Source organism: Microtus pennsylvanicus, chromosome 17, assembly GCF_037038515.1.
Source record: "Microtus pennsylvanicus isolate mMicPen1 chromosome 17, mMicPen1.hap1, whole genome shotgun sequence".
Lineage (NCBI taxonomy): Eukaryota > Metazoa > Chordata > Mammalia > Rodentia > Cricetidae > Microtus > Microtus pennsylvanicus.
The window spans coordinates 37,436,419-37,459,008 of NC_134595.1; the positions used below are offsets into that span (position 1 = coordinate 37,436,419).

General features: G+C 38.0%; 1 protein-coding gene across 6 annotated transcripts in view; it reads right to left on the minus strand.

Annotated features, from left to right (window-relative positions):
- Usp37 (ubiquitin specific peptidase 37) overlaps positions 1-22,590 on the minus strand; it is a 75,538-nt gene that overhangs the window by 50,974 nt on the left and 1,974 nt on the right. For 3 of the 6 annotated variants that reach the window (XM_075951573.1, XM_075951571.1, XM_075951575.1), the window contains exons 2-8: positions 19,104-19,252; positions 16,554-16,621; positions 15,106-15,329; positions 13,692-13,863; positions 11,796-11,896; positions 9,393-9,571; positions 8,728-8,802 (exon numbers count right to left, since the gene is read on the minus strand). In XM_075951573.1, coding sequence (XP_075807688.1) covers positions 8,728-8,802; positions 9,393-9,571; positions 11,796-11,896; positions 13,692-13,863; positions 15,106-15,261 — 683 coding nt within the window. In that variant the 5' untranslated portion in view covers positions 15,262-15,329; positions 16,554-16,621; positions 19,104-19,252. The remainder of the gene's footprint in view (positions 1-8,727; positions 8,803-9,392; positions 9,572-11,795; positions 11,897-13,691; positions 13,864-15,105; positions 15,330-16,553; positions 16,622-19,103; positions 19,253-22,590) is intronic. The other 3 variants (XM_075951574.1, XM_075951572.1, XM_075951570.1) reach the window with 2 other exon arrangements.

The window sequence follows — 22,590 nt, forward strand, 5'->3', positions numbered from 1 at the left end:
TACTTCTACCCTAGAAAAAGACAATAAATGAGGCAGAGATCACTTGGTGGATAAAGCGTGATGACCTGAACTGTGAAGGAATAAATGACGGTTAACTTTTGGCCAAGTTTACAATCATTTTTAGAACAGTCCCAGAAATCTAGCATTGTCTCTGGAAAATAAACCAAAGGAAAGCCAAACAGTCTGTACTGGCCTACTTCGATTGCTGCAATGAAACACCACAGACTGGCTACTATGCCAGTTGATTTTTTTCAGTATGGATGCTGTAAATACAGGATCACAGTGCCAGCAATTTTAGTTTTTGGTGAGACCCCTCCTCATGGCTTATGGATGGAGCTGCCTTCTCACTATGTCATTATATGGACAGTGCGGATATCTATTCCTAGTCTCAGTCCTTCTGGATCAGAGCTCCACCTTAAAAACACTTTTAACCTTATCTAATTCCAATAGAGTCCTAGCTTTGAACCCAACTTTGGGATGATGTCTTCAACAAATGAATTTGGAGGTAGGGAAAAGGTTCTTGATCGTTCACCAACTTACCAGAAAGAAAGGAAGGCTCACACTAACCCAGAAGACCAACAAGAAACATTTGTTGAGCTGGACAGTGGTATACACTTGTAATATCAGCACACAGGAGGCTGATGAGATCAAGGCCAGTACATACCTTCCAAGATCTTGTCTCGAAAACAAAAATGAACAACAAAACTCCCAAAGAACAAAAGAACTATTTATTTCCAGTTCTTCAGCTCATCCTTCCTCTCAGAGTCACAACAATAGGCAGGATAGGAGTTGTGCAACGGAATGACAAGATCTGGAGCACCTGATTGTTACGGGAGGTCCTCCCACTCCTCCAGCCTATCGCCGCTGAGATACCAGCCCCTTGGGGTGTGGTCTCTCTCCCTTTAAAAAAGCGGCCACTTCCCTCTCCTCGCTCTCTTCACTTCCTGCTCCGCCGGTGACTTGACTTCCTTCCTGGTTACGCAGAGGGCTGACAGTGATCTGTAAGTTTTTTCCCCTTTAAATAAATATCACCCTATTAATCATAATCCCAAGTTGGTGTGGCATTGTTTGTGACTTACGCCTTCATTTGGCGCCCAACGTTTGGTTTTAGAACCTCTCCCGGCTCGCAGCCGCGAGTTCGGCTTGGCGGCCGGAAGTTCGGCTTGGCGGCCGCAAGTTCGGCTTGGCGGGCGCTTGTTCGGCTTGGCGGGAGCCCTTGCTTCCTCAGCTGCTGCCTGTGGATTTAAACTCCACAGGCCCGCGTAGTCTCTGCCCGCGTGATTTGCTCTTTTCTGAGTTGTTTTCAAATCTCCCTTGCAAGCACAGCTCTTAAGTGGCGCGAACCAGAGCACGCGGTTGCTGAAAGCTGCAACCCCTCAGGGTGACTCTGTCACGTGGAGGCATAAGTAGCTTCCAGATTGCTCTTCTCTACCCCTGGATTCTAGGTTTCTGGTTCCATCTCTGGAATTGATTTAATTACATTTACTTTGTTGAGCAACTTACATTTTCCAGTTTTTAACAAATACTAGGCGGACTCTGAAACAGGACCGTGTTTTCGTCGAGACTTGGCAACAGCGCCACCTGCTGGATAATAGGTAATATGGCAGTTCTCGTTTCCAACGCGAATTTTACTGTTCTGGTTACCAATACAATGGGTTATATCATGCAAGGTTTATATGACTATGGGGATAACTTAATTTACTGGTTACTAGGTTTCAGTATTCTTTTGAATATTCTATCATTTAGGAAGATCATGGCACTCCTAAGAACCATACAATCTTTACTAGAAACTCATGCAGGTCAGGAGATTCAGGATTCAAAAGAGACAATAATAAAGACAATAATAAGAAGACTTGAAATGATTGAAGAAATGATTGGAGCTGGTGAACAGAGTAATAAGGTACAAGGACAGGATACAATGCCAACACCAGCTATTAGAACTGGCTTACCAAAGGTTTTAGCAGCATACCCTATACTTAATTCTGACAAAGCGTCAACTTCTAAAGGCTCAAAGGGAGTCAGAGAAGCTAGATGGACGCCAATAGCAATGAATGATCTAAAAGAAATTAAGCAAGCTATTGTTAATTTTGGCTTGCACTCTGCATACGTAAAGGAAATGATAAGGACTTGGGCTTCTAATGCTAGAGCTACCCCCCATGATTTCCATCAGTTAGTGTCTGCAGTTTTAGATAATGGACCTTCCTTGATGTTTGGAATTTATTTTAGAGAAGAATCCAAACATATGGAACAGCAAGGAAGAGCAAAAGGTATTGAGGTTTCCCAAGATCAAATTCTTGGTGCAGGAGAATATGCTGATCCACAGGTCCAAGCTCTTTATGATGATGAAGTACTGTGTCTATGTCACCAAGCAGCTTTAAATGCTTGGAATAGGATACAAGATCCAGCAAAAAGGGTTGAATCATATACCAGAATTAGGCAGGGACAGAGAGAACCCTTTATTGACTTTTTGCAAAGATTAATTAAGGCTCTGGACATAGGGGTAACAGACCCAGAAGCTAGACGAATACTTCTTGAATCTCTAGCTTTTGAGAATGCAAACATAGAATGCAAAAAGATAATTGGGCCTTTAAAGTCTAGATCAGCACCTATGGATGAATGGATTCAGCATACGATGAATGTTGAGACGTTTAGCTATAACGATGAATCTTGGGTAGGAGAAGCGATTTCCACAGCAATGAGGAGACATCAAACTGCCAGGTGTTTTAATTGTGGTAAATTAGGACATCTGAAAAGGGATTGCAGGCACAGAATTTCTAGGAATATTATCTCCTCTGGGAATGACAAAGATAGGAGACCTAGGCCTTCAGGTATATGTAGGAGATGCGGTAAAGGCCGACATTGGTCCAATGAATGCAGGTCAACAACAGACAAACAAGGCAACCGGATACCGTCGGGAAACTCCTTGAGGGGCCTCTCGCAGGCCCCCAAGCCAACAGTGGCCCAGTCATTCCCAGTCACAGTGGAGAACGTGCCTCACCAAGAAAATTAAAAGCTCCAATTTCTGCTGTAAAAAGTAATACTGGTCTAAATGATGAAATCCATGTGGAGGATGAGTCAAAAAACCCAGTTGGACAGAGTAAACGTATATTTTGGCAGACTTCTATTAATGATCAAAGACCAAAGCTAAGAGTCTGTATAAATGGCACTTTTATTGAAGGCTTATTAGACACAGGTGCGGATGTAAGTATCATTACCCCAGAATCTTGGCATCCGAATTGGCCTCTTCAAGAGGTAGATGTTCAGTTCCTGGGAATTGGAACCCTATCTCGTGTAAAACAAAGCACAAGATGGGTTGAATGCATAGGGCCCGAAGGGCAAATAGGAAGACTAAGGCCATATATAGCCAATATTGCCATAAATTTATGGGGCCGTGACCTGCTACAGCAATGGAATACCCAGATTAACATTCCTGTATTTCCAGGAACTCATAATTCTGGGAAGTATATGATGAGGTATTATGGAAAAAGGTCACCAGCCATTCAGGCTGTACAAGAACATACAGCAAATACCAAACCTTTAGAGGTACCAACAGCCCTACCTTTAAAATGGCTAACTGAGAAGCCAATATGGATCAAACAGTGGCCTCTAGCTGAAGATAAACTACAGGCATTGGAACAGCTGGTGCAGGAGCAACTAGATGCTCACCACATTGAAGAATCAACCAGCCCTTGGAATTCTCCTGTGTTTGTTGTAAAAAAGAAATCTGGTAAATGGAGAATGGTGACAGATCTAAGAGCTGTCAACAAAGTAATTCAACCTATGGGCTCACTACAATCTGGAATTCCTTTGCCTTCTCTGTTACCAAAAGGATGGCCTCTTATAGTTATTGATTTGAAAGATTGTTTTTTCACTATACCGTTACAAGAAAAGGATAGAGAAAAATTTGCCTTCACAGTGCCTACTTATAATAATTCTCAGCCCAATAGGAGATATCAATGGACTGTCCTCCCACAGGGTATGCTCAATAGTCCTACACTGTGCCAATATTTTGTAAGTAAGCCATTGGAAATAATTCGTAAACAATTCCCCAAGTCCATTATTTATCATTACATGGATGACATCTTGTTATCTGATCCAAATAAAGATACTTTAGAAAGGATGTTTGAAGAAGTAAAGAAAGTCTTGCCTAGGTGGGGATTACAAATTGCCCCTGAAAAGATTCAAAGAGGAAATTCTATTAATTACCTAGGTTACAGAATAGGGTTAGAGAAAATTAAAACGCAAAAGGCACAAATTAGGAGAGACCGGTTAAAGACTCTTAATGACTTCCAAAGATTGTTAGGAGACATTTCCAGTCTACGACCAGCTGTTGGGATAACACCTGATCTAATAGTTCATTTAAACAAAACCTTAGATGGTGATAAAGATTTGAATAGTCCAAGAGAACTGACAGCTGAAGCAGAAAAGGAACTGACAATGATTGAGGAAAAATTACAGGAGTCACATGTGGATAGGGTGAACCCAAATCTTAGCTGCATCCTAGTCATATTGCCTTCCAGAATTTCTCCTACAGGGATTCTAATGCAGAGGGAAGATATTATTTTAGAGTGGATATTTATACCTAATAAACCAAGTAAAAAATTAAAAACTTATGTGGAAAAAGTCTCTGAATTAATTATAAAAGGTAAGCTGAGACTTCGTCAACTAGCAGGTATAGACCCAGCAGAAATTATAGTGCCTTTTACTACTGAAGAAATAAAAAAGTTATGGGAAGACAATGAACCGTGGCAAAGAGCTTGTGCTAATTTTTTGGGAGAAATTAATAGCAACTATCCCAAAAGTGGTAGACTTAACCTCATAAAAAGAACTTCTTGGATTCTTCCTAGAATTGTACGTGATGCTCCAATAACTGGAGCCCGTACGTTCTATACTGATGCAAATAAATCAGGGAAAGCAGGTTACAAGTCAGATGAATTGAGTAAGGTGGAACAAAGCCCTTATAATTCTGTCCAGAAGGCAGAATTATATGCCATTCTTATGGTGCTAAGGGATTTTAAAGAACCTCTTAATATAGTTACAGATTCACAATATGCAGAAAGAGTTATCTTGCATATTGAAACCGCTGAATTTATACCAGATGACACAGAGTTGACTTCATTGTTTATCCAGGTACAAGACATAATCAGGAACAGGCTTTGTCCGATGTACATAACACACATCCGGTCCCATACAGGTCTGCCTGGTCCTCTAGCCCAAGGCAACGCTGAGATTGATCAATTATTGATTGGAAGTGTGTTGCAGGCCTCAGAATTTCATAAGAAGCATCATGTCAATAGTAAAGGCCTAAAGAAAGAATTTTCCATTACTTGGCAACAAGCTAAGGACATTATAAAGAGATGTCCTACTTGTTCTTTCTATAATCAAACACCGTTGCCTGCAGGGAGTAACCCAAAGGGCACTAAGAGAAATGAAATCTGGCAGATGGATGTGTTCCACTTTATAGAATTTGGTAAATTAAAATATGTACACCACACCATAGACACGTATTCAGGTTTTCAATGGGCTACTGCCCTGAGCTCAGAAAAGGCTGATTCAGTAATCACACATTTATTGGAAGTTATGGCCATCATGGGTATACCTGCGCAAATAAAGACAGATAATGGTCCAGCATATGTATCTAAGAAAATGAAACGCTTTTTTGATTATTATAATATAAAACATATTACAGGTATACCAAATAATCCTACAGGTCAGGCAGTTATAGAAAGATCAAATCGTACCATAAAGGATATGCTGAACAAACAGAAAGGGACCGAAAATACCCCCAGAAATAGATTACATAATGCTTTATTAACCTTGAATTTTCTTAACGCTAATGAGAAAGGAACGACAGCAGCAGAGAGACATTGGATAATGGAAAAGTCTGCTGAACTAAATCAACCGATTTATTTCAAAGATGTGCTGACCTCTCAATGGAAGCCAGGAGATGTGCTACGTTGGGGAAGGGGTTTTGCTCTTGTTTCCACAGGAGAAGAAAAATTGTGGATACCATCAAAATTAATAAAGTTTCGATTTGAAGAGGAGAAACCTCTTGGAAAGGAGAAATGACAACTTATCCACAATGATGATATTCATACAGGTGGTAAGAAAAACATATAGAATGGGGGCAGGGTTCTGTTCTTATCTCCACAGGAAAACACTCATCTTTGAAAAATTCAAGGGACCCTGGATGTTTGGATACTGACAGATGGAAAAATACCTGCCAGATAGGAAATATCAAGAAAACTGAATGGGCTGTGTAAGTAATATTAAACCATATTTCTAAATTTATAAAGCTGGTTTTGAAGTTGGACTCTGGCTCAGTCCCTCTCCAATTCCAAGCCTGTTAGTAAGAGAAAAACCCAGAGTTTCTGGAGTTTCTGTCTCATGTCAAGAGCCATGATGTGGGACAGAAAGAAATATGAGTTTAGAAAACATCTTTGCTTTTCTTCATATCTATCATACTTTTCATTGAATATATCTATCATGTCTTTCATTGAATATATATATATATATGTCTATATGATTAATGCTTAAGTTTTTCATAATGAACAATGAGTTTTTCCTGAAGTGACATTTGAAGTTTCCAGGAAGAAGATGGGGCCCCATAACAACAACTCCACCTGGTTGATATGACGTCATGATACCGATAGCGCTACAACAAGACCTGCTTTGGATACCAGCTGCACAAGACAGTTCCAACTTGGTTAGCTGAAATGGTGCACATCTTATACAACATTTTGGCCAGACCTGCACAAAATACTCAGAGACTATTGGCAATTTTAAAAGACATTGATCTTGAAATTTAACCATCATTTTACTTTCACAGGATCCCCCAGAAAGAACGTCGCCCCCATGACAGCTGGAAGTAATTCTAGAGGACGACGTCCCCTCTCCCAGTAAAGTTTGCCCTTGGGTTTAGGGACATCATTTAGGGGTTGATTATAATTAGTATACGATTGAGGGTTGGGGGAGGAATTTTATAAGCTCAGGGATCATTTTGAAAAAAAAAAAAAAAAAGAGGGATGATGGGATAATAGATTTGTAATTGTGAGTTACTGTTGTTAGACAAATATATTGATATAGATTCTTGTATATTGATACAAAGTTAAATTGTATTGACTATTGTATGCATTCATGTTTCTACCTCTGTTTAAAACATTTTTATGTATTGACATATATTGTATTGTATATATTTACCATATTGCTGTGTACATTTCTACCTCTGATTAAGATACTTATATAATGTTTGTGTATTGATATATATTTACCTACTGCAATGTATATTTGTACATTGCTTATATTTGGAGGTCATTGTCCTCATTTGTTTCACAGTTGTTTATTGTCTTAATCTTTAAGTTAGACAGATATTGAGAATTATATAGACTAATAGTCATCTAAGTTTGTCATTTATAATTAGACTAATCAGGTTCTTTAGATATATAGAGATTATACTCAGTATAGATAGATAGTCTTCAACTTCTTCAAAGAGCTGTAGAAAATGGCCTTTAATCCAACTCAGAGTTTTGTGGTAGTGAGACACAATTGCTCCTGGCAACACCACTCTATTCCCGAGAGAATGTTGAGCACCAAAGACACTCCACCTGGAGCCTTTCCTTTTGGCAGAACTGGCCTTGGGGCAAAGAAATGCCCATACCTCAACCACTGACAAAGATACAGAGCGTGCATCAATGGATAAAACAGGGCTGTCTTATCCTGCCAAGACAGGGTAAGATAGTTTTGAAAAGTTGCTTGCCTTTGAAAATGGTGTGTCAGTTATGTTAGGCCTTAGCCAAAGTTGGTTGCTTCAACGCTGCTAATGTGACTTTGGGTGATTGCCTAGGTAGCTAGTTGTCTCTGTGATTTGTTGCATGTTTTGGAAGTTGTTTTACTGAACTTCCTAATTAACCAGGTAACATTATTTCCCTTCTCAGATCTTCGATGGGGTTGAAGACTATATAGATGTAGTTACTTTTCTCTCATGACTTGGCCAAGTTATTTATTATACAAGACCTAAGCTAGTTAGAATAGGATATTTGTACTTATTGTATATAATTTCATAGTAGGTTTAGAACTCTCTTATTTAAACAGAAGGGGGAGGTGTTACGGGAGGTCCTCCCACTCCTCCAGCCTATCGCCGCTGAGATACCAGCCCCTTGGGGTGTGGTCTCTCTCCCTTTAAAAAAGCGGCCACTTCCCTCTCCTCGCTCTCTTCACTTCCTGCTCCGCCGGTGACTTGACTTCCTTCCTGGTTACGCAGAGGGCTGACAGTGATCTGTAAGTTTTTTCCCCTTTAAATAAATATCACCCTATTAATCATAATCCCAAGTTGGTGTGGCATTGTTTGTGACTTACGCCTTCACCTGATGAAATCTCTGCTCTACTGTCACCAACACATCTTAAATTCTATTCTTCTATAATTGGAATTATCACAAATTGAATATTGTTGCAAGGCAAATTTTCCCTAGGAGTTTGAACAATTGATTTAAAAAGTACTGGTCAAGCCGGGCGGTGGTGGCGCATGCCTTTAATCCCAGCACTTGGGAGGCAGAGGCAGGCGGATCTCTGTGAGTTCGAGACCAGCCTGGTCTACAAGAGCTAGTTCCCGGACAGGCTCCAAAACCACAGAGAAACCCTGTCTCGAAAAAATCAAAAAAAAAAAAAAACAAAAAAAACAAAACAAAAAAGTACTGGTCAAGTGCCACAAAGACTCTTAAAGCAACTTACGATGACGAATCATTTTCCTTAGGATAATCTTCAGTTAGCTCTGAGCCAGATAACATTCTTTTCCTCTTTTCAGTGCTAAGGAGAACAGATTTAAAAAAAAGACTACTTTTAAAAAGCCATAATTCATACCATCAAAAATCATAAACCAGGGCTAGGAAGAAAACTAAAATCAGTAAAGTGCTTGATTTGCAAGCACAAGATCTAAGTTTGAACCCCGGGAATCACACAAAAAGCTGGATGTGATGATGTGCACCTACAATCCCGTGCTGGGAAGGTCCCTGGGGCTTCCAAGTAAGTTCCAACCCATTGAGAAACCCTTTCTCAAAAGAAGGGGTAGACAGCATCCCCCTGTGGCCTACACCCACACACACCCACACACACACAAATGTACAAGTGCATTTATATATGCACTTCCATCCACACCTAGACAAAAAATTAAAAACCTACTCAAAGATAGGAAATAAGACTATAATAGCCTGATTCTTTACATTCTACTTAATATACTGGTTTGTCTACCTGTTCAACGCATGTCACTGACATAAACTGAAGATAAATCTTTTTAATTAATTATACATGAAAAGTATGTTTTATATTTGCTGCTTTTTTTCTCCTTGAATTCCTAAAAGTCCCAAAAGAAATTTACAAACAGGTTCAGTCTTTCCTACCGGTTTTCTAATAATCCTGATCTAAGAGGTGTTGATGTCAGCGACAAAGAAGGAATCGTCCGGCTAACAGCCATTCCACTTCCGGCTACTGTCTTAATTGATCCTCTACTGGGGTTGCCAAGAACTTTTCGAAATGGAATATCATCTTTAGTTTCTAAACTTCCTCTTTTTGAAGAGGCCTATAAAAATAAAATGTAAGACAGTTAAATCTTTGAAGTGAAAACACATTTTGTTTGAAACAGTATCACATATAAACTTCAGGACGACCTCAAACTTACTAAGCACAGAGGATAACCTATCTAGAACTGGTCTTCCAGCCACCACTTCTTAAGTGCTAGGTTAAAAACATGCATCACTATGTCTGGCTTATGTGGTTTGAAGGACCAAACACAAGGTTTCAAGTATTCCAGACAAGCCTTCTATCAACTGAGCTATATCCCCAGTCCAGCTATAAATAAGGTTTTTAAAAATTTATTTTATTTCCTGTGAGTTGGTGTTTCACCTGCAATTATGTCTGTGTAAGAATGTCAGATCACATGCAACTGGAGTTACTGACACTTGTGAGCTGCCATGTGGGTGCTGGGAATTAAATCTGGGTCCTCTGAAGAGCAGCCAGTGCTCTTAGCCACTGAACCATCACTCCAGCCCATAATACCACCAGTTCTTATGGGGGGTTAAGAAAGTTCTCTGGGGGTGTGGACAACTGGGAGTAGTATGCAAAATGAAAAACAAAAAACAAACAAAATAAAATACCTCTGCAGAGAATCTGATATACTCAAGTGTGAGAAATTGAGTTTGTAGTATCTATCTTTTCTTGTGGCTATCTATCTATCTATCTATCTATCTATCTATCTATCTATCTATCATCTATCTATCTGTGATTTTGAGAAGGAATCTTGCTTTGCAGTCCCAGCTAGCCTAAAACTCACCATTTTTTTGTGCCCCAGCCTTAAGTGACAGGATTATAGAGATATAAATTCACATCTAACTCTCCCATAGTATTCTTATAAACTTGAAACTCTTGGGGCTGATGAGATGATTCAGGGGGCTAAAAGCACTTGCTAAGTTAGCCTGATGATCTGAACCAATTCTGAGAAGCATGCAAAAGTGAAGTAGAGAACAAACGCTACAAAATTGTCCTCTGATGTCTATACATGCTCTGTGGGATGCATGCAGCTGCATACAAACACACATGCACAAATATAAAAAAAAAGTTACTATGAAAGCAAAACCATGGAAAGAATCGAAAAGTCATTTAGCTCTTAATTATCGTTCAACCAAGTAAGAATTACCTAAGCAATAACATCTCTGTACAAATATATTTACAGAATAACTTTGAAGTTTCTGATTTTATGCCTGGCTTTCCTTTGCAAACCAATTAAAAGAGACAACAATTGCTAAACTGCAGTAAGATTATTTACTTGTATACACCAAGTCTCTCAGCTTGCTCAATATTACAAATAAAAACTTTTTTCAAAGCAAAGGGAAGATATCACTAAAATAGTTTGGTGTCATATAGTATAAAGCCAAAGTTCATGCACAACAGATATAAAGGCATCAAAGAAATAGCAACAAACATCCTGAGGCTGTTTCTAGTACTACAGCACACAGCCAGCAGCCCCTTTTATGTGTACTATCTCAGAAGATGTTGGTGCTGTCTCCATTATATAGATAGGTATTTAGGCTCAGGAAACTTGAGCTTCACCAATCAATGACCAATGTCTGTAAGTGGCAGTACTACATGCTGGCTTTTTTGTTTTGTTTTATTTTTCAAGACAAGGCTTCTCTGTATAACAGCCCTGGCTGTCCTGGAACTGGCTCTTGTAGACCAGGCTGGTCTTGAACTCACAGAAATCTGCCTGCCTCTGCCTCCTGAGTACTGAGATTAAAAGCGTGCGCCACCACTGCCCAGCTTTTCATGCTTGATTTTTAACAAGACATCCTTGGTTCTAAAAATTACTATGGTTCATTCTGATGATCATGGACCATCTAGTAAAGGCTAAGTAAAACTATGTAAAAAGATAAAATTGAAATATAAGACAGAAATTGGTTGTAGTATATACCTTTAATCCCAGCACATGGGAGGCAGAGGCAGGCAGATCTCTGAGAATGCCTTGGTCTACAGACCAAGTTCCAGGACAGCTAGGGCTAACACAGAGAAACTATGTCTGAGAAATAAAGAAGAGGGAGAGAAATAAAGGTAAAATTGTGGTAATACTTAAAAACTGTTTTTAGAAAAACAAAGAGGTAGAGGTAGCCAAAAGGACAAAGGTCAGCTATTGTTGAAGCATCACTGTGACATTGCTACATTAGAGATCATTATCTAAATTCCACACCATGTAACTACTTAATGCATCAATGCTAAATGCGTTTTTAAGAAGCCAGAGATTCATATGAACATACCTGACTGTCTGAGTAAGAAAGGTGTCTGTTAGTTTCCTTCTGAGAGGCCCTGCTGCCCAGAAAAGCTCCAAAACTACCAGACCCTTGAGAAGGTTTCATAGCTGGTGGACAAAAATGAACCACTTAATTTAATAAAAATATTCATCATCATTGCTGTTAAACAATATAGAAATGGAAGTAATAGCCAATTCCCTCTGCCAGATTGTGCAGCTGAGATACACAGTAACATTTAGGGATAAGAGCTCTAATAAAAGAATAAGTAACAAGAGGTAGCCACTTAACAGCATAAAAATGTACAAGACAAAAAGTATTTTATAATTAGTAGTATGGAAGAGTAAATCGCTGTATCTAGGGCATGAATACTTATACCAATGTCAAGAAAGCATCAGATAAAGTAACAAGTATACTTTTTACTTAAAAAATATTATTTTCTAAACCAGGCAGTGGTGGGCACGCCTTTAATCCCAGCACTTAGGAGGCAGAGGCAGGTGGATCTCTGTGAGTTCGAGGCCAGCCTGGTCTACAGAGCTAGTTCAGGACAGTTAAAGCTGTTATACAGAGAAACACTGTCTGGGGGGGTGGGAGGGGACTGTCATTTAATTAATTAATTAATAAACATGATGGCTATGGTAGACTTAAAAAAAAAGAAATATAGATCAATACCATTGTTTAAGATTTGAAAAAAGTGATATATTCAAGTGCTTTTTTGAGACAGGGTTTTGCTACTTAGCCCAGGCTAGCTTCAAACTCAAAATCCTACTGCCATTAGCCTCTCAAGTGTCAAGTGCTACAGTTCAAGTGTATGTGCCACTGTTGTACACCTCCTTCCCCTGTTCTTTCTCTCCTGTCCTTTTCTCAACAGGGTTGAACAGACAGACTGGCTTTAAACAGTCTCCTAGCCTTAGCTTCCTAGCTGCTGGGACAGCAGGCATTTGCCATTATGCCACATTTCTTTGTAAATACTCAAGTTAACGTAATTCAAGATTGGTGGCATAAACATATGAATAGCTAGCTATTAAACAGAAAACTACAAAAACCTTAACGTATAAGAATGGTGTAATATATCAAGTAAACATAAGAAAATTCATACTGCCACATCTTCATTCTCTGTGGAGGGAGTCAGTACAAGACCTTGTGCATGCTAAGTACCTGTTCCATTAGAGCTACAACTCCATTCTGTTTGTGTTATATTTAACTGGAAAAAACTCAGATAAAAGTTATCAGTGAACAGAGATATTTACTTCCTCCTTTTCAATTGAATACCATTTATTTCTTCATTATTCAACTTTGTCATTGATTTTATAGAAAAGGCTTCCAGATTTCTACAACTAAGTGTGCCAGCTGTAGGCATAACATGCATAGCCTTTATCACATAAAATAGTTTCCTTCTACTCCCTAGTCTATTTAGAGTACTTACTGTGAGAGGATATTAAACTTGTCGTTTTTTTTCACCAAGATGATTATGTGGCTTCATCATTGTCCTTCAGTCTGTTATTGTGGTGCATTATATAAACTCATTTTCATGCCGCACTAGTTTTACATTCCAGGAATAAATTTAGCATAATTCTATGGTGACACTTAACTTAGCCCAACAGTATTTTGTGGAGGATTTCCCCATTAGTGTTCATCAGAAAAATTGGTGTACAGCCATCATATTTTTGTCTCATATAGCTCAGGCTGGCCTTGAAAAACATTGAACTTTGATCCTCCTGCCTCTATTTGAGTGTTGGAATTAGACGTATGCCTACCATGCCTGGTTCCTGTGTGCTGATCTGTTAGGGACTCCACAGTCTCCTGCATACTGTAGGCTCTGCAAATGAGCCACACACCCCACCTTCAGTCATCATGTTCTTTTAGATCTATTAATGTCAGACTCATGAGATGATTAGTACTTACCTGCATGAAGTCTGTTTTGATGGACTGCATCTAGAAACAACCTCATTTCCTCTGCTTCCTTACTTGGTACTTTGTCAATAGACAAAAAGCTGTTATCTTGTAAAGTCAACATTAGGCGACTTTGTTTTGTTCCACTGGGACGTAGTACCACATTTTTAATGTTATGACTTAGCTAAAAGAAAAAAATTATCTTTTCACCCAAATTATACAACAAAGACTAAAAATTGCTGAATTTCATACATTCCCATTTGCCTTTCCTTCTTCCTCTTTCTTGATAAATTTAACTCAAATATATAAACTTTGCGAAAAGATTTATTTCCATGTTTAATTGTATGGATGCATACATATCTGAATGTGGTTATGTAGCAGCACCTATGGAAGCCAGAAGACATTGTGGTCTCTGAAGTTGGAGTTATAGGCAGTCATGAGCTATTTCCACATGAATACTGGGGATTTACCTGGGGCCCTTTGCAAAATCAGTATGTGCTTTAAACTGCTAAGTCATTTTTTTTCTTTTTTTTTTTTTTAAGATTAGGTCCTACTATAGAGTCTATTTGGTCTAGAACTCACTATGTATTTCAGGCTGGCCTCTAAACTCACACTGCTCTTAACTAAAAAGCCTCTGCCTCCTGAGTGCTGGAATTAAATGGTTCTAGCAATTACTTCAAAGAAAAAAAGATGAGCTAAGATTATCTAATTTGTGTGTGTGTGTGTTGTCAGAGACTGAACCCCAGGTTCTGAGCACATTAGGCAAGAGCTACCACTTAGCTCATATTCAGTCCCACATTTTCCCAGACAGGCCTTCATGGACCTATCACTCTGTGATATGTGTCTTAATCTCATCTGAAAAACATTCTGACCAGGTAGCCCGGATTGACGTGCATTACAACTACTGCCTCAGCCTCTAAAGTGCTGGGATCATAGGAGTGTACCTTCAAAATATGGCCTAATGGGGTTTGCTGTTGTTATTACTGTTTTTTTTCCGGGGGGGGGGGGGTTCAGTTTATAGTTCCATGTTATTTTTGAGACAGGATTTCATATAGCTCAGGCTGGCCTTAAACTTGCTTTGTGACTCAAGATAACCTCAAACTGCTGATCTTCCTTCCTCTACCTCTCAAGTGTTAGGATTACAGATATGCATCACTGTTCACGAATGTTAAAGTGGCTTTTGAAATAGCTTAATATCTGGTACCCAAACCTCTCTGAGTTCTTTCCCACTAGTTTTCTTTGCAACAATGGTGACTGTTTCCTATTCTTTATTAAACTTAACAATACGACTGAGTAATTTATAAAACAACACATAAAAGTACCAAACCTTTCAGGGCCACTTTACTACAACTATGAAACTATGACAGTGTGGCTATTTAGTAAAGGATCTCACTAAGGAACCACTCCAAATCAAAATATGTTATACCTGAAACATCCTTGGAATTCCTCCAGTGTTGTAGTGAACTACTAGACTGACTTTATTGTCTTTTTCCACAATTTCAAAGGATCCTTCTTTCCACTTTGTAATTCCAGTCTGCATACTTCGAACTCTGATAGGACCATTTATCTTCAGAGGAGACATATTTTCTTTAAAAATAAATTGCTTTTAACGAAATTAAAAAGCAAAAATATATGTTCACCTGACAGATTCTAAAGAAAAATACAACAAGTTACAAGCGGTTAAAAACAGAATTTTAAAGAGGATACTTAATAAATCATCTTATATCTTTCTTCATTTGGGGGAAAAAATCATTTACTCTCTAAAGAAAAAAAATCTTAACCCTTCTCTAAAATACATCCATATTCAGCATTACCATTTCCAAAAAGCAATTTAACTTAAACTTCAATATTCAAAATTATTCAAGATCCCAGAATAAACAATATTCTTTTCTTTGGTGAGTATGTGTATAATGTGTGTGTATTCGTGAGGCACATACGTAGAGCAGTTTGAGACAAGTTCCTTCTGCTCACTGCTGTATCCACCAGGCTAGTGTACCCATAAGCTTCCAGTGATTCTAGACATGTATGTACTCTGTCCAGCTTTTATGTGGGTTCTGGTCATCATGCTTGGTCACTGAGTACTATATCCACTGAGTCATCTTCTCAACCTCTTGAACTTCTAATACTTATAAATGACTTATAACAATCAATAATAGGATAAGATATCTAACACCACTCAACTAGACATGCAAATAAAACGATAGTAATAGATGTTATCAAATAGCATTACATATATAAATGTGCAAATATCTAAAATTGCTAAGCCATATCTTTTTGTATTTTCATCTTCTAATACACTATAAAATGGATTCTTGCTGATAAGCACATAAATTAAATATTAAATTAAATATAATTACTGCCTAGAAGGTTCGGTTGGAAAATCTAGAAAAGATAGTATAAAATGGATATTAGGTCTAGAAATTGGGAGCCAATTCTGTCACTAACTTGTAACTTCTTTCTCTGATATTAGTGCTGTCATTCATAAAATGCGACAATAATGACATAATGCTGGGGGATGAAATAACACATATATTCAGCTGATAGTACTATTAGCATTTATGGAGTTAGCAACCATGTGCTAAATTATTCCTTCTATGTAATACCCCTTTCTTCAAAGACCTCAATAAACCAGATGTTAACAGGAGTTACAAATCAACTGCCTATGAGGTCAGCCAGGTAAGAGAAAGGACTGAGGCAAATAAAATATGTTCAGGTGCAATCAAATCTAGTTAACTACTAGCACGTGAACCTTGATTTGCCAGTTCACCTTTTTTTCTTGTTTTTCACAAAAATGAACTTCATATAAAATTACTCATTTTATATTGTAAGCAATAAATTCAAATTTATTTTTAAAAGCCATCAAACAAAACTCACCTATAAGGAGGAGGTGTTAAGTCTGGGTTCCTCGAGTTCAAAGCCTATAGTTACTGCATGGAAAGTAACTAGAAATCAAAGAAGACATTTAAAAACACTTTGAGAGTTCAAGGCTCTTATGCACCTTAAGTTCTTCATTACTATTTCTTCACACCCTCAAAAATTTCTGAGAGCCAACTGTGGTCACATTTAAAAATTAGCAATTTATTGAACATATAAATTAAAAACAATAAAGTTTATTATTTATTACTATGCCTATTCATGTGACATTTTGCTCAAACTAGTAACCCTACAGAAACCTGAATAAGCCACCTGCACTTGTAATACATTGTAGCTATTATTTGTGGCTCTATTGTTTGTACAAGTCCTTGACATTTCTTTCCTTTCTATCACCATTAGAAAGAATATGTTGTTTCTGTTCTACACCCGTTTCCCAAGCCAGAATCATTAGAACTAGCTTGACCTTATATATTTTGGGGTTGGACTAGAAATGGGAGGTTAGAATTCTGTGAATTCCTAACTTCATATGTCTTTCAGGTATTTTTCTAAGTAAACTACAAATCAAATAGATTTATTTTCCATCTTAGTATTACTCAATGGCTTTTAAACGTCTTTACAATAAAATACAAACTCATTAACATGATACCAAGGCCTCAGGCCCTCATTACCTATTCCCAATTAAGTGTGCTGTGGGAACTCCTTCGGCCAACAGCCTTTAAGATAAGGGCCCACTCCGATACTATAAATGCAAATGAAAAGCGCAAGCAGGCCTCCTGGCTGCTAGATTCAGTTCAGTTCCCAGAGCACACAGAGGACTGCAGATCACTACTCTTCCTGTGAGTTTACCCCCTAATAAACAAACCTTTGTTATACTCCATTTCAGGCTATTGTGGAACTCTTTTGTACGCCAATGTATGCATCCTCTCAATTCAGCCATCTCAACTAAAAAAAAATTCCCAAAGCCATGTATTCTCATGACACTGAATCTTTATACACTGTGGTCATGTCTATAAGTTTCATGTATTCTCCCCTCCTGACCTGCCGTAATTCCTTCTTTTGGTTCTAAAATCAAAGCTCAACTTAGATGTCACCGTCTTTAAGAAGCTTTCCTGACTACTTTTCACTAGGTTCTCTTCCTCATAACTCACTGAGTCTATTTAATTTTTTTTTAATTTTTATTTTATGAACATTAGTGTTTTGCCTGCATATATGTCTGTGTGAGGGTGTCAGGTCCCCTGGAACTGGAGTTACAGACAGTTGTGAGCTGCCATATGGGCATTGGGAATTGAACCCAGGTCCTCTGGAAGAGCTTCAGTGCTCTTAACCGCTGAGCCACTTCTCCAACCCCCTGAGGCTATTTAAATCCTCCATATTCCTGTTGTACTTTGTGCTTATAGACACATGACACTATTACAAATGTTATTTATTCCTTTGTTTCTACCTATATTACTGGAAGACAGGAAATGTGTTCTTTAATCTCAATAAGCATCATTGGTCAAGAATGATGAACAAGCTGGGATGGTGGCCCATACTTTAGCACCAGCACTTGGGAGGTAGAGGAATGAAGATTACTGTGGGTTTAAGGTGAGTCTAGCCTATACAACAAGTATATCAAACACACATAGTAAATCTATCTCAAGAAAGATTTTATGTCTTATCAGTTTTTTTCCATCTTTTCTTCTACCTCTCCCTGAAAAAAAGTTTTATGTCTTACCAAATCTTTTCTTCTTTCTCTACAGCTCATTATGGGAATATAAAACACCATTATCTTGGTGTTGATTATTTAAAATATCATTATTAAACAAAACTTAGAAATGAAATTTCACATCTACTAAAGTATACAAGATATTTAAAAATGTTATTTCTATCTAATTCTAAATGCAAATTTTGATTACGAGTATAAAATTTTACTTCATGACTTCATATGTTGAACATTTTCTTAACCATTTCGACTACCAGCTTTTTTTTCTAATGAAAAAACTTAAAGATACAGAACATAAAACTAGAGAACACAATAAAAACATTCAATATTTCTTTTGTACTAAATGAATGAACAGTAACCACTCCTGAGCTTGCCCTACTTGCTAAAGATAAAAAGTTTCTTTTTCAATATGAAGTACATACAGAAACAATTTAAAAAAAACAACTTTTTTTTTTTAAAGACAGGGTCTTACACTGTAGCCCAGTTTGGTCTAGAAATCACTGTATAATACAGGCTTGCTTCAAACTCATAGCAATTCTCCTGTTTTAGCCCACCCCAACCTCCGCCCAGTGCTGGGGTTACAGGCATGAGTCATTATGCCCAGCATTAGTTAAACTTCCTATAAACAGAAGAAAAATATTCCTTGAACTCTAACTATCCAAGTTTGAGATTCCATGCAAGCTCATATTGCAAACTAGGTGTCTTTTTGTAGTCATTTACTTAAATGCATATATATCAGGCATTCTGTGATAAAGAAATCATGCTAAAACAAATGTATAATTAAACTGTCAATTCTAGCCTGTTGCATATTACTGCAAATACAGAACCAAAACAAAACCAATACTTACTTTTCAGTGACTTTTACTGAAAAATTACACAAAATAACAATCCTCCTTTATTCTGTTTCTTGTGCCAAAAGCAATGTACTTTTCTTGAGAAACTATTCATATTCTCCAGCTCTACCAGTGATCCCTCCAGGAGTCAGTCATCAACTGAGCTAAAGAAAACAGAAGTGTGCTTTAAGAAATTTCAACATAAGAAATTTAAACAAAAAAATGAATCATGTATGTCAAAAAGACTCATTTAAAGACCACTCTTACTGAAAATATTAAAATGCAACACAGAATGAGGAACTCAGGAAGAACCTGCAAGTCCATCACCCAGTGTCTTGCTTTTATGTATTGCTACTAGATTTTGAAACTAAGTCAGTGAAAAAGTACATCCTTTGTTGACTTTAGAAACATTGTTGCATCATAACCATCTAAAAGACGGCTTGTAAATTGTGTCGATCTGTAGCTTTTAAAGCTGGAAAATATTAAGTTGTGTTGATCTGTAGTTTTTAAAAGCTGAGAAAAGGTTATCTTCACCACCTTTCAGAAAGTTCTTTAAAAAATAAACAACAAAAAATTCTTAATTTTAGGTTTTCCTAAACCTTTCTCTGGAATTCTACCACAAGTTTGAATACAACATCAACTTTTAACTCTGTTCATCTAGAAAAATGATTTATAAACTGGGCGGTGGTGGCGCATGCCTTTAATCCCAGCACTCGGGAGGCAGAAGCAGGCGGATCTCTGTGAGTTAGAGGCCAGACTGGTCTACAAGAACTAGTTCCAGGACAGGCTCTAAAGCCACAGAGAAATCCTGTCTCAAAAAACAAAAAGTACTTCCCTAATTCAGAAATTCATTACTTTGGGATAGGGATGTGGCTTCATTGGTAGGGTGCTTGCCTAGCATGCATGAAACCCTGGAATTCATTGTCAGCAAAAGATTAACTGGTATGCCTCTATCCCAACACTTGGGAGGTAAAGTAGGAATTCAAGGTTCATCTTCAGCTACATAGTGAGTTAGTTTCAAAGCCAACTTGGCCTACATGAGAGGCTGCCTCAAAAATAAATAAGTTAACTCATTCAAAACTCACTTCTTTAAATCATCACTCCACCCAATAAATATTATGCATTTACTAAACACAGTGCTAAGTATCAAACATTATTGATTTAATATTAATAATCTTAGAGGACAGGTTTTATCACTGTATCTTACACATAAAGGAAACTGAGGCTTTCAGAAATTAAGAAATTATGCAGGGAGTAAACAGAAACTGGACTTTCATTTCCTGGCCACCCAGACCCAAATAATCACATAGAAACTACATTAATTATAACACTGGCCAATAGCTCAGGCTTATTCCTAGCTAGCTCTTACATTTTAAATTAACACATTTCTATTAATTTATGTATCACCGCAAGGCTGTAGCTTACCAATAATGTTCCAGCATCTTTCTCCTTCAGCAGCTATATGGCATCTCCTTGACTCTGCCTACTCTATCTGTTTGGATTTCCCGCCTGGCTTTACTCTGCTAAGCCATTGGCCAAAACAGTTTTATTCATCAATTAATAAAAGCAACACATATACAGGACATCCACATCCTTGGGGCTAAAGAGGTAGTTTAGTAATCAAGATCACTTGTTCTTGCAAAAGACCTGGTCTTGATTCCCAGCACCATGTGATGGCTCAAAACTATCCATAACTCCAGTTCTGGGGAAAGACACTCTCTTCTGACCTCCACAGGCAATAGGCACAGATGTGGTACACATACATATAAACATACTACATACAGGAAAAACACACATAAAAGTAAACCAATCTTTTAAAAAGGAAAAGAAATTAATATTGAGTCACCAAGAGACAAAACTATGCCCAAAACCTTTTCCCTACTTTGTTTTTGAAACAGGATTTCATGTAGCCTAGGCTGGTTTTGAACTATGTAGGTAGAGGCAGATCTTGGAACTACTGTTCCTTCTAATTCCATTCTTCAAGTGCTAGGATTATAGGCATACACCACTACACCAGGCTGGAACCAAAATTTATAACCACTACCACAGTGCATACTCAGCACTGTGTGATTCACTTTCCAGCCACCACCCTCAGAGGATTTTCCATCAATAAACCCTTTTCTACAATAGTCTTCTAAGAACCATTTCCTACCCCTCACCCTCCTTAGGAACTAAAGTGACACTAGTTGTTTTCACAGCTTCCTCCCTAATCAGACACAAGAACTTAGGCACCAGCTGCCCAAGCCTGATGGCATGAGTGCGATCCCTGGACCCGGGAGTGAAGAGAATGAATCGACTACTCCCTCTAACCACCTCAAGACACACGATGGCACACATGCACCCAACCCACCAACCGTGTGCATGGACATGTACACGGACACCACACAAATAATACAAGTTCATAAAACAAATACACACATAAGATAAAGTTACTGTCATAAAAGAGAGAAGAAATTTGATCTAAATAAGATTTATCTCTAATCTACAAAAGAAAAGATTTCTTTCCATTAGACTGTCTAAAATCTGAATGATTTGGTGGAGGTGGGGGAGGTGGAGAGAGTGATACACATATTTAATTCCAGCACTTTGGAGGCAGAGGCAGGTGGCTCTTGGTGAGTTCAAGACCAGCCTGGTCTATAGAGCAAGTTCCAGAACAGACACCAAAATCTACACAGAAAAAGCTTGCCTCAAAAAACAAAAAGAAAAAAAAATGAAAATGATTTGATAACACAGGAATAAGTAAAAAATTTCCTAAACTGGAGACCCTTTGTTGCTCTTTGTCCCCTGCTCATTTTCAAATTTCCATGGCTAAATCCAGGCTTCCAGCATGATAAGCGAGCACCCTACAGCCAAGGCACATCATCTGTTTTCCTTTGCAGAATGAGGTGTCTGTTCTAATGGGAGTATCAGAAAACTTATGTTTTCAAACAAGATGGTTCTTAAATCATCTCACATCTCTCTAAGTTAACGGCAATTTCCAATTTGATTCATTTAACCAATTCTTGAGAAATGAAAACGAAAGTGAGTTGCTTTATTTTTATTTTTTACAGTGTGTGTGTGAAGAGATCAGATGTATCTGCAGGACTCGGTTCTGCCTAAAGTAACTTTTATCCAAGCTGGGGGTTCAGAGTAGAGGGGAAAAAAAAACCCAGAGAAGGCTTTACTCAGGAAGTATTACTTTAGCTGAAAATGAAGATATATTTGATTGAAGGATGAAACAATTCAGATAAACAGAATAGTGTGTTGAAAGGCCTAAGCTAGAAATGTTGTATGTCAACACAAATCAGTGTGTCTGAAGGTTAATTAAGAGAAAGGAAGAGGTCAGAAGATAAAGCTAAATCTAATAAGGTAGGCAAAAACCAGGTTATGTAGAATCTCAATCAACTCCCCGCCCCCCCAACACACACATACCAAGAACATCTTGTAACCTAGGCTGGTTTATCGGAGGGGGACTCTGAGTTCCTGATTCCGTCTCTCCTGCTTTATATGACGCTGAGTCTTA